Raw genomic sequence first — 12,562 nt, 5'->3', positions numbered from 1 at the left:
ATTTACACGTGGAAAATAATTGAGGGGCTGGTCCCAAACCTGCACACAGAAATAACACCACATGAGACCAGAAGACATGGCAGGATGTGCAGAATACCCCCGTTGAAAAGCAGAGGTGCAACAGGTACTCTGAGAGAGAACTCTATCAACATCAGAGGCCCGAGACTGTTCAACACGCTTCCACTACACATAAGGGGCATAACTGGCAAACCCCTCACAGTGTTCAAGAGAGAACTGGATAAGCACCTCCAAAGGATACCTGATCAACCAGGCTGTGACTCATACGTCAGGCTGCGAGCAGCCGCGTCTAACAGCCTGGTTGATCAGTCCAGCAACCAGGAGGCCTGGTCGACGACCGGGCCGCGGGGACACTAAGCCCCGGAAGCACCTCAAGGTAGCCTCAAGGTAGCTTCACTACAGCTGGCTCTTCTTCATCCAGCTTCACTACAGCTGGCTCTTCTTCATCCAGCTTCACTACAGCTGGCTCTTCTTCACCCAGCTTCCCTACAGCTGGCTCTTCTTCACCCAGCTTCACTACAGCTGGCTCTTCTTCACCCAGCTTCACTACAGCTGGCTCTTCTTCACCCAGCTTCACTACAGCTGGCTCTTCTTCACCCAGCTTCCCTACAGCTGGCTCTTCTTCACCCAGCTTCCCTACAGCTGGCTCTTCTTCACCCAGCTTCACTACAGCTGGCTCTTCTTCACCCAGCTTCACTACAGCTGGCTCTTCTTCATCCAGCTTCACTACAGCTGGCTCTTCTTCACCCAGCTTCCCTACAGCTGGCTCTTCTTCACCCAGCTTCACTACAGCTGGCTCTTCTTCACCCAGCTTCACTACAGCTGGCTCTTCTTCACCCAGCTTCACTACAGCTGGCTCTTCTTCACCCAGCTTCACTACAGCTGGCTCTTCTTCACCCAGCTTCACTACAGCTGGCTCTTCTTCACCCAGCTTCACTACAGCTGGCTCTTCTTCACCCAGCTTCACTACAGCTGGCTCTTCTTCACCCAGCTTCACTACAGCTGGCTCTTCTTCACCCAGCTTCACTACAGCTGGCTCTTCTTCATCCAGCTTCACTACAGCTGGCTCTTCTTCACCCAGCTTCACTACAGCTGGCTCTTCTTCATCCAGCTTCACCACAGCTGGCTCTTCTTCACCCAGCTTCACTACAGCTGGCTCTTCTTCACCCAGCTTCACTACAGCTGGCTCTTCTTCATCCAGCTTCACTACAGCTGGCTCTTCTTCATCCAGCTTCACTACAGCTGGCTCTTCTTCACCCAGCTTCCCTCTCAGTACAGCACTAACATATATACACGTGGGAAATCCGGAACTTAATTTCTTAATCCACTCGCAGGTCACAACTCAACAACCTGATGAATCCCGATGTTGACCAGACCACACACTAGAAATTGAAGGGACGACGACGTTTCGGTCCGTCCTGGACCATTCTCAATCGACTTGAGAATGGTCTAGGACGGACCGAAACGTCGTCCCTTCAATTTCTAGTGTGTGGTCTGGTCAACATACTTCAGCCACGTTATTGTGACTCATCGCCTGCAATCCCGATGTTTCCGATATATTGGTATAAATCCAATTGTTTCCGATATCATGGTATAAATCCCAATGTTCCGGATATCCTGGTATAAATCCCAATGTTTCCGATATACTGGTATAAATCCAATTGTTTCCGATATCATGGTATAAATCCCAATGTTCCTGATATCCTGGTATAAATCCTGATGTTTCCGATATCCTGGTATAAATCCTGATGTTTCCGATATCCTGGTATAAATCCTGATGTTTCCGATATCCTGGTATAAATCCTGATGTTTCCGACATCATGGTATAAATACCAATGTTTCCGATATCCTGGTATAAATCCTGATGTTTCCGATATCCTGGTATAAATCCTGATGTTTCCGATATCCTGGTATAAATCCTGATGTTTCCGATATCATGGTATAAATACCAATGTTTCCGATATCCTGGTATAAATCCTGATGTTTCCGATATCCTTGTATGAATCCCCATGTTTCCGATATCCTGGTATAAATGCCAATGTTTCAGATATCTTGGTGGTGGTGGTTGCTTAAGATTTGCTACCTGGAACAAAAAGTTCCAAGTAGCACGGGCTATGGTGAGCCCGTAAATATCTTGGTATAAATCCCAATGTTTTCGATATCCTGGTACAAATCCCAATGTTTTCGATATCCTGGTAAAAATACCGGTATTTCGGATGCCGTAATAACGAAGTTCCAGGAACTGAACGTTAATATTTTGCTCAAGGATTGAAAATCATGATATTCAGTTATGACTTCATACTGCTATGCAAATGTGGGTAGTGAAATTGATTAGATATTCTTATTTAAAATATATGATACATATACCGTGTATATGTATCATATATAACGAGTTAACCTCGTTATTGGATATATAACTGTAAACTCCACATCCACACTTGTGGGTGTGGCGTGTTTAACGTAAAATTAACTCTCCTAAGTTCATTTTCACATGCGTTTCGCAAGGTACTCCTTACACTTTCAAAGACAAATTTACCATGCGTTTGCAAAGGTTTCTATTCTCTTGGGGTGAGGTGGTACAGGACGTGATTGAGATGAAGTGGATGAAACACAATGGATATTAATAGACTATTGCATGCAAATATTGCATGTATTATAAAAGTTATGTTACTGCATGTTATAAATAGTAGTAGATCATAGGAGTAGATCCCATTAATCATAGGAGACTATGGAGTTGCGCTCTGGTTGTCGGTCTGGAGTATGGCCTCTCCAAGGCGCAAAGCCAAGGTAGGTTGATATGAAGGAGAAACTGTCACCCATGCAGCAGTTCCCCCCCCCCCCCCCTCATCTCCACGGAGCCGAAAGTCTCCAATGGAAGGGCAAACGCCAACAAGACTGGTTCCAGCGCCGTCGCAGGAACTGTCGACGTTGAAGGCACCAACGAACTGCCCCAGGGGGCGCCAGCTCCGGAGTTAACCTCGAAGTTGGTAAAAGAAGGCACAGGGACTCCAAACCCGGAGACCGCCGTGGTCGGGGAACCACCACCCCAGCAAGGGCAAGGACTACCCCAGCCTCCTGAAGCAGAGCTTGGGTCACACGAACCCCCTGAAGGTGGATTTCCGAGCCTCGCAGCTAAGAGGTCCAGACAGAGATCGTCACAGCCCCCTTTCACCCGAGGCCGGCTTCCTTCAAGACCTGTTACAAATATTGCATGTTAGAAATAGAGAAAAATCGTGTTAGAATCATTAATCTTACCCTTTCGGTCATCAACGACGTTGTTGTTGTTTTAGATTTAGCTACTCAGAACGAAATGTAGCACGAGCTATGGTGAACCCGTAATTGGGTTCAGTTATTCGCGATAACCTTGTTACTCTGATATTTGAGTCCAAGTTTTAAATGGAGGTAGGGTTTCCTCCTTGTTCCCTGTTTCTTTTTCGCTTCTGTTTTAGTGCACTGGTTTTAGTCGTCTTGTTCTAATAACATTATCTTGATGGAATTCATTACCAAGAAGTTATCATATATAAGTGTAGGTACACCTCACTTTACTATTCACCTAACTTTCTTAATCGTAGGGCGTAGGGAAGGGTGAAGTGAGTGTTGGCCGACTCCGGCCTCTAGTTGTCTACCAGGTCTTACATCTTCCCTCTGGGTCAATGGAGGACCATCGAACAGTTGTATGCGCGATGCTCAATTCATCTGGATGTTGATATCTGGTGTCAGCTCCAGAATAAACACAGCCTCAAGCATACGAAGCTTCTTACGATCGTTGATGCGTGTGATTACTGTCGTATCTTTCACTATGTCTTGGCATTTTAGGATGGTGTTGTGGTAACACCATCCTGAATCGCCAGGGCGTAGTGAAAGATATAGTGAATCAACCATCCAGGTCTTCTTCCCAGTCAGTTTCTTGAAGAATTTAATTTCCCAAATGGTACCGTGTATCTGCACATTCTTTCAATACCCATGGTGAGATTCTGTCCAGACCACCAGTTATTCTCATGTCCAAATCAAACAGATGCCTCTTAACCTCATCTCTGGTAATTTCGCACCCTCCCAAGGCCAGCTGGTTTACTACCACTTCTCCTAGCTCAGGGACTTCACCTCGATCTGTTGAGAAGACCTCCTGGAATCTTTTATTGAATTCACACACTTTTTTGGCATTCTCTGTGTACCTGTCCTCACCCGTTCTAAGTTTCATCACCTGTTCTTTCACTGTTGTTTTCCTCTGACTGTGGAGCAGTTTTGGTTCGTTCTTGGCATTATGTCATTTACAATGATTGATCCAAGAAATTATCATAACAAGATAACAATAGACAAATTAGATAACATGATACAAGTTAGGTAGTTCCTGCTTCTCTTCTCACACTAACATACTCATTCATGGCTTTCTGATATCTCTCTGCTTTTTGATGTTCTGTTATTTCGGAAGTTCTTCTACGCTCATTTGTTCAGTTTCTTTGGCTCCATACATGCCCTATTAAACCACAGATTCTTCTTTTGCTTCTCATATTTTTCCTTTGGGCTGGGATATACTTGTTTAATGCCGACCGACACTTTTGGATGAAATAGTCCATCATGTCTTGTACGGACTCAGTTAAGAGTTGTGTGCGCAATGGTATTTTTCTTAGGAATTTTCTCATTGCCTCATAATTTCCCTTTCGGTACGCCTTTCCCTTGTTTTTACAATTTATATTTATTTTTTTTGCTAAATGTTTTTAAAATTTAAAAATGTTTTACAATTTATTTTGTTTACAATTTAAACAATTTCCCTTGTTTTCTAATGCTTTTTTTTTGGGGGGGGGGGAGATTACTCCTAGCTCTACCAGGTACTCAAATATCAGTACACTGTGATCACTCATTCCCAAGGGTGCTTCCAACTTAACTTCTCCTAATGTCCGATTCATTCAGGGAAAATATCTGATCAAGCATGGGTAGTTCATCATCATCTCTCATTCTTGTCAGTCCCTTGACCTGTTGGCTTAGAAAGTTTCTTGTTGCCACGTCCAGCAGCTTAGCTCTCCATGTGTCTGGTCCTCCATGTGGGTCTCTGTTCTCCTAATCTATCTTCCCATGGTTGAAGTCTCTCCATGATTAACAGTCTGGATACGTTCCTGCTAGCGACAGAATAGGCTCTCTGTTATATTAATGATAACCATGTTGTTTCTATCATATTCCTGTCTGGGTCTTCTGTCATTTGGTGACGGGCTGTTTATGACTTCTACTCTAAAGTTTTTGTCCTCCAATTGCTATGGTACCTGTTATGTAGTAACTGAAACCATCACAGCCCTGAATAATCATCTCTTAAAAACTCCAAGTTTTTCTTATCAGCAGAGCTACTCCACCTCCCCCTCTTCCTTCTCTCTCTTTCCTCACTACATTGCATTCCTGCGGAAACACTGCATTTGCTGTGGTTTTCGTTAGCTTTGTTTCTGTGTCATTATGTCTGGGTTTTCTTCTTGTGCCTATTCTCCAAGTTTACTTGTTTAATTTGTAATCTCATCTAGGTTTGTGTACATTGCCTTGAAGCTCAGTTTCTTCTGTCCATTCTCGTTTCCTCTTTTTGATGGTCTTTTTGCTGATGCAGGAAGTTGTTCCATAGGTGTAGAGATTTGTGAGATGGTTAACAGGGTCTCAGGATTCTTGGGTGAGGGATGGGGGACAGGAAGGGTATGTGGGACACGGAGTGGATGGGATGAGGTGGGTATGAGGGGGATAGGGAGGGAATGGGGTGATGGGGAGAGGAAAGGATGAATGAGCATTTGAGTAGGGACAGGGAGTGTTCAGGGATATGGAGGGTTCCTATGGGGAGGAAGGTGGGGGTGTTGCCCTTCACCCTGGGGTGCTGGTTGGGAGTTCCCCACTCCCCTCTGGAACTGTTGTGTTGGGGGTTGTGGTTGCCTGGTTCTCTCCTCTCCCCCTGCACTTCTTCCTTGCCTCTGCTGCCATGGCTCTCTTCTCTCGTCATGTCCCTCTGGAGGAATACGTTTTTGCATCCTCTCACATTTACTGGTTGACTTCTCCTTGCTAGAATTTCCTCCTTCATGGTCTCGTTTGTAAACACTATCGTGTACTCACCTAGTTGTACTCGCCTAGTTCTGTTTGCGGGGGGTTGAGCTCTGGCTCTTTGGTCCCGCCTCTCAACCGTCAATCAACAAGTGTACAGATTCCTGAGCCTATCGGGCTCTATCATATCTACACTTGAAACTGTGTATGGAGTCAGCCTCCACCACATCACTTCCTAATGCATTCCACTTGTCAACCACTCTGACACTAAAAAAGTTCTTTCTAATATCTCTGTGGCTCATTTGGGCACTCAGTTTCCACCTGTGTCCCCTAGTGCGTGTGCCCCTTGTGTTAAATAGACTGTCTTTATCTACCCTATCAATTCCCTTCAGAATCTTGAATGTGGTGATTATGTCCCCCCTAACTCTTCTGTCGTGTGTGTGTGTGTGTGTGTGTGTGTATGTGTGTGTGTGTGTGTGTGTGTGTGTGTGTGTGTGTGTGTGTGTGTGTGTTTTCTTCCTCGTCTCCTACGCAATAACACCTAACTTTCCGCCTCAGGACTTAACCGAGGCGCGTTATCAATTAACGCAGATCATAAATTAGCTGACGTTCCTCGCCGTTTCGGGTAATACGCATTAATTACCGACGAAAGCACCGCCTCTGAAGCCCATAATTCCTTGTTTACTGCAATGGTCTACAAAGACGAGAGACTCAAATTAGCCCAGAGACGAGTCGTCGAGCAACGTGCGGGTGGAAATATATAGCTGAATACAGCAAGCATGTTTGCGTGAGGTTTGGGATAGCATCGTCGTGTATGTGTTGGAGATGTTTCTCTCTATATATACTCACCTAGTTGTGTTTGCGGGGGTTGAGCTCTGGCTCTTTGGTCCCGTCTCTCAACTGTCAATCAACTAGTGTATATATATGTTAGAGTGCGTGCGTGCGTACGTGCATGTATTCCAAAATGACAAACTGTATGTGTGTGATTATATATATATATATATTAGATATATATTATATAATATATAAAAATTTGTGAGGGTACCACCTCTGGTGCCAATGTGGGGACCCATAGCCTCGGAGAAGAAAATAAAAAGTATTCAGAGGAGACCTTGTGGTTTCTCACTGAACACTAATATTATCTTCTACCACCCCCATTCTTTTGTATGTACACATATATATTTGCTTTATTTGAACTTTGTTACAAAAAAGGAGTTACATATAGGTTACAAAGATGGTTATCATAGGTTGTCGAGTTCCTCCAGCTCCTCAGATGGCGGGCAGGAACCCTGGATGCAGTGCGCATTTCCCCTCTGTATCGCCACGCTGAGGCGCTGGAAAAGAAAGCTGGCAGCTCTAGGGTCCCTTGTTGTTTCAATGAGCCTAGAACCCAGTTCCTTAAAAAAACTGGTAGCACTTTTACCCCAGGCGCCGAGTGTCTCGGAAGCAATGGGGACAAAATTGTAGTGGTGATCCAGTTCTCTATACTTACGGGATTTGGCTGCTTCCCTATGGGTGGCAGCGCCATCTGGTTGTGCAACACTGAGGTTAATGTAGGTGTTAGCCAGGGTTGATACGCACGTGTAGTCCCATACCAACTGCTTGCCATTCTTCCAGGGGTTCACTGTGATACCATCCGGGCGACCAATAAGAGCATCAGAGTTACGGGGCGTTAGGTAACGGGGCGCTCTTTCAGCTGGGCATCCAGCTGTGGTGAGGCTCCTCTTGATGATGTCGTTAACTTCACTATATGTCGTTTTATATATATATATATATATATATATATATATATATATATATATATATATATATATATATTATACATATATATTATATATATTATATATATATATATATATATATATACACACACACACACACACACACACACACACACACACACACACACACACACACACGGGAGCCGGTGGTCGAGCGGACAGCACGCTGGACACGTGATCCTGTGGTCCCGGGCGCCGGCGAGAAACGATGGGCAGAGTTTCTTTCACCCTATGCCGCTGTTACCTAGCAGTAAATAGGTACCTGGGAGTTAGTCAGCTGTCACGGGCTGATTCCTGGTGTGCGCGCGCGTGTGTGTGGGAGGGGGGATGGGGAAAAAAAGGAAAAAAAAGACAGTTGATTGACAGTTGAGAGACGGGCCGAAAGAGCAGAGCTCAACCCCCGCAAGCACAACTAGGTGAACACATTGCGTACTTGCATACGCAATGTGTTCGCGTCTTTATAGTCTTTGAAAGAGTCAGGGAACGTTTCAACGTTTACCTAGAGAATACAGGAAACTTTAGTGCACGTTAAAAAAAAAAAACTGGAAGCTATAATGGGGTTTTAGAAAGCCAAGGAACGTATACTTGTCGAGTTTTTGACACGGAGGGCAAGCCTCTGTGTCGTACAAGAGTAGGAAAATGTTGAAATGTTTTCGGAAAGGAAAGAGACGCTGCCTGCTGGCGTGACTGAAGAAGGCAAGTGAGGACGAGCACAGTCAAACGCACTTCCATGCACTCAAAAATGATCCGTCTTGAAAGCACTCAAGAATGATCCGTCTTGAAAGCACTCAAGAATGATCCGTCTTGAAAGCACTCAAGAATGATCCGTCTTGAAAGCACTCAATTACAACGAGTGCTTTTCTCGCGGCATCATGCACTCGCTAACAACAACTCAATCACTAAATACTTATATATAGAATTAAAAAAAAACACATTTAAAGAAAACATTATTATTCAACGCCTTCCCCCTAGCAAGCACACAAACAGAAGAAGCCTCCACAAACGCGCCAAGAGAAGGGAGCTAAATCTCCCACAAGCGGCCACACACACAGGACGATGCTGGTAGCATTTACAAGCTCGCATAAAACACAGGACAGACGACTTCCTTAGGTCCAACAAACATGCACAAGCACGCACGCCGATTGTCGTTTTCTCACGACGGCAAGCACGCCATATTGCTGTGGGGGGGGGGGGAGGGAGGGGGGAAGGGGGGAACTCATACTATCATGCATGCTCACGATCGTCAAACAACACCTTCGAGGTCGATCGCGATTTTTTTTTTTTAGATGATGCTCACGAACGCGAAACGGCCCAGAAAGAAACTCGGGTAAGCGTTCGAACTCTCACGAATAGGGCGGTCGAGTAGGCGAATGGGTTTGTATCCATGCGAACACGTGCGTGGATACGAATGTGTGTGTGTGTGTATGCGAGGCATGAAGGCGTTCGCACGAACGCGTTCACGTTCCTGACAAAAAAAAAGACTTGTGCACACGAATTCGCTGATGCGTGCAAACAAGGCGTTTCACACGAAGAAGCCCATGTATTGTGAACAAGCTCTCTCACACACACACACACACACACACACACACACACACACACACACACACACGTACGTGACCACGCTCGTGCACACGCGCGCACGTTCATGCATACTAATGAACGCGTCCATGAGTGCAATCACCCGCACGAACATACATGATGGTGTATGAGGATCTTTAAACACCCGTTTGGTTCATTAGTGTTTTGGTGTATGTGTGTATTTTTGGGGATGATGTTGGAGAGATGGGGAGGTAGGAAATTTATGATTATTATGATTAGTTATTAGTATTTAGCCTTTTCCATCACATACGTTATCATAAGTCTGGAAAAATGGGAAGGGGGGGGGGGCCTTCGACAAGCCGCCGGCTTCCTGTCCTCAGGTCAAGGTAAAACATACGCAATGGAAACCACACTTGAACGTTTCCTTCTGTCCCTCCATGGCCATATAGATCTGTCGCCATACAGCACATAGTTCAGTGATTTTATTGAGCAATCAACCACAGATTCTGATCTGAAGTGCTTGTACGTGGCCAACACACACACACACACAGATACATATACACTTGTGTGTGTGTGCTCTACAGAAAGTGTTGGTTGATATGTACTCATACACAAGGCGATTAATGTGCTTTTTACAAAGGTGATTTAAAATTCTTACCAACTTCGACATACACATACACCCATACATTTTTTTAGCTTCTTTTAATTACATATAATTGGGTTAATAAAATAATATTATGGTAAAGTAGCCTCTGGACCACCCTAAATATACTCAGTATACTAAATATACTCATTATATATATATATATAAATATATATATATATATATATATATATATATATATATATATATATATATATATTTATATATATATATATATTAGTATATTTTGGTAGCAGTCTTTCCTGTAGACATATATTATTAAATATGACCGAAAAAGTAAGATTAATAATTCTAACACGAATTTTCTCAATCTTTCGTACATTTCTTTTCACTGTTGGTGGTAATTCAAAAATCAATTCTCCAAAATTCATTTTTATTTATAGACTAGAAATAAAAATGAATTTTGGAGAACTGATTTTTGAATTACCACCAACAGTGAAAAGAAATGTACGAAAGATTGAGAAAATTCGTGTTAGAATTATTAATCTTACTTTTTCGGTCATATTTAATATATATATATATATATATATATATATATATATATATATATATATATATATATATATATATATATATATATACTCTCCTACCGTGGCAAGATAGGTGCTATAGAAACTAGTGTGTTATTAAGCACTTAAAGTTACACAACCTGGAACAATCCTGTAAGAAGCTGGTCACATCGAGCCGGTTCCCAGTCCAATTTTGGCATGTATCCCACATACTCTCTGGTGCAGTATGTACCAGAAATCAAAATTTATATAAATCTAAAGTATATTAATCCAATGAACAAATCCACAAGGGCCGTGACGAGGGTTCGAACCTACGTCTGAGAGGATCCCAGATGCTGCCTTAATCGACTAAGCCACGACATGGTAAAAAGAACTGCAACCGGGGAAATCAATCTGATTTACCAACGGTTCCTCTCGGACGTAGGTTCGAACCTTCGTCACGGCTCTTGTGGATTTATTCATTTGATGCATCACGCTATTATGATTTCTGTGTGTAGTGTAGTGTATATTAAACAACATTACTCGATATATCTATGCTTCAAAGATTCCCTCATAGATTCATCATGTGGTTGAGATTCCAGTGTGTATAGTGATAGTTATATTTTAAATAAATACTTTTGTGGCACCAGAAAGGCTATAATAAATTGTCGTAAATATCTCGCTTAAAACAGCTAAATCCAAATCCATTTGCTCATCAGTTTTTTTTACTTGATATTAAGTTGAGGCTGATAAGGCACCTAAGATACTAATGGCCTAATTCTAGCTAAATGTACGTTATTTTAGATGTCATGGTCTCTAAGGTCCAAATTGTAATGGCTTAATGCAGTAATAATGTCACAGCTTGTAAGCTCCATCGGACTAATGAGCATCAGCTTGGCTTGGTTAGGCAAGATGGTCACGCTTCTGACGTTCAATGTTAGACAACACTCACTTCAAATAGTCCATCAATGAGACATGAAATGATTAATATAGCTCAGCTGCTGAGTTGTTGACCAAATGTTTACATCTGTAGTAGTAGTAGTAGTAGTAGTAGGCAGCCATCACTCTCAGGCGACTATGGTGTTACGCTCTTGTTGTTGGTCTGGAGTGGCCTCTCCAGGGTAGGTTGATACGGAGGAGAGAAGCTGTTACCCATGCAGCAGGTCCCACTCACGAGTGTTTAGAAGTCTTGTGTTATTCGCTACAAGACCATCTTCTTGGACTGGACGGTAGAGCGGCATCTTAGCTTCCTGCAGGGTCGGCGTTCAATCCCTGGATAGCCGTTCAAATTGGTTAAGCGCCATTTCTTTCCACCATGCTATGCCAAGTCCTCAGCCTCGTATCCCTTCTAAGCTCTTTTATTCTTAATGGCTTAGTGCTTGCTCCTGGAAATTATCTTTCGTTATTTGTTCGAAGAATTTAAGTTTCTTAGTTAAGTGTCTTAGAATTTAAATGTCTTAGAATTTAAGTTTTAAGGAAGCCGGTCGGCCGTGCGGACAGCACACTGGATTTGTGATCCTGTGGTCCCGGGTTCGATCCCAGGCGCCGGCGAGAAACATTGGGCAGAGTTTCTTTCACCCTATGCCCCTGTTACCTAGCAGTAAAATAGGTACCTGGGTGTTAGTCAGCTGTCACGGGCTGCTTCCTGGGGGTGGAGGCCTGAGCGAGGACCGGGCCGCGGGGACACTAAAGCTCCGAAATCATCTCAAGATAACCTCAAGATTCTTATCAAAGTTTGTTTGTTTTGTCTTTCTTCCTTACTCTGTGCAATATATTATTTATTCTGAAATCAATTTGGCTTGAAAGTTTGTGTCCAAATGATGTAACCTTGTTTTGTTTTTTTTGGTGTTTAATCATACTTTTTTTTTTATAATTTTGTTCAATTTCATTTATGACGTACGAGCTTATGTTTCAACAGGCGATGTTGTGATGATTAGTGTTCATTTTACGTGTATCGCTATTTTTCGTAAATATCTGCAAGACAAGGAAATTTTGTTTAAGCAATAAGTGCTTTCAATGCAATGTCAAGAGCACTAAACTCGTGTGCTGAACGAATACATTAGCACACA

At 43.2% G+C, this 12,562-nt stretch overlaps 1 protein-coding gene across 1 annotated transcript; it reads right to left on the bottom strand.

The window, feature by feature from the left end:
* Positions 1-400: 400 nt before the first annotated feature.
* On the bottom strand, positions 401-11,734 carry LOC123759915 (glutamine-rich protein 2-like). The gene is made up of 3 exons (XM_069325546.1): positions 11,668-11,734; positions 2,910-3,213; positions 401-1,298 (listed from the first exon to the last, which is right to left on the bottom strand). Exons 1-3 carry the CDS (start codon positions 11,732-11,734, stop codon positions 401-403), a joined length of 1,269 nt encoding a protein of 422 aa, XP_069181647.1.
* Between the last annotated feature and the right edge of the window lie 828 nt (positions 11,735-12,562).

This window comes from Procambarus clarkii, chromosome 16, assembly GCF_040958095.1.
Source record: "Procambarus clarkii isolate CNS0578487 chromosome 16, FALCON_Pclarkii_2.0, whole genome shotgun sequence".
NCBI lineage: Eukaryota > Metazoa > Arthropoda > Malacostraca > Decapoda > Cambaridae > Procambarus > Procambarus clarkii.
The sequence above is the reverse complement of the archived record's forward strand: the minus strand, read 5'-3'. Positions and strand labels throughout refer to the sequence as shown.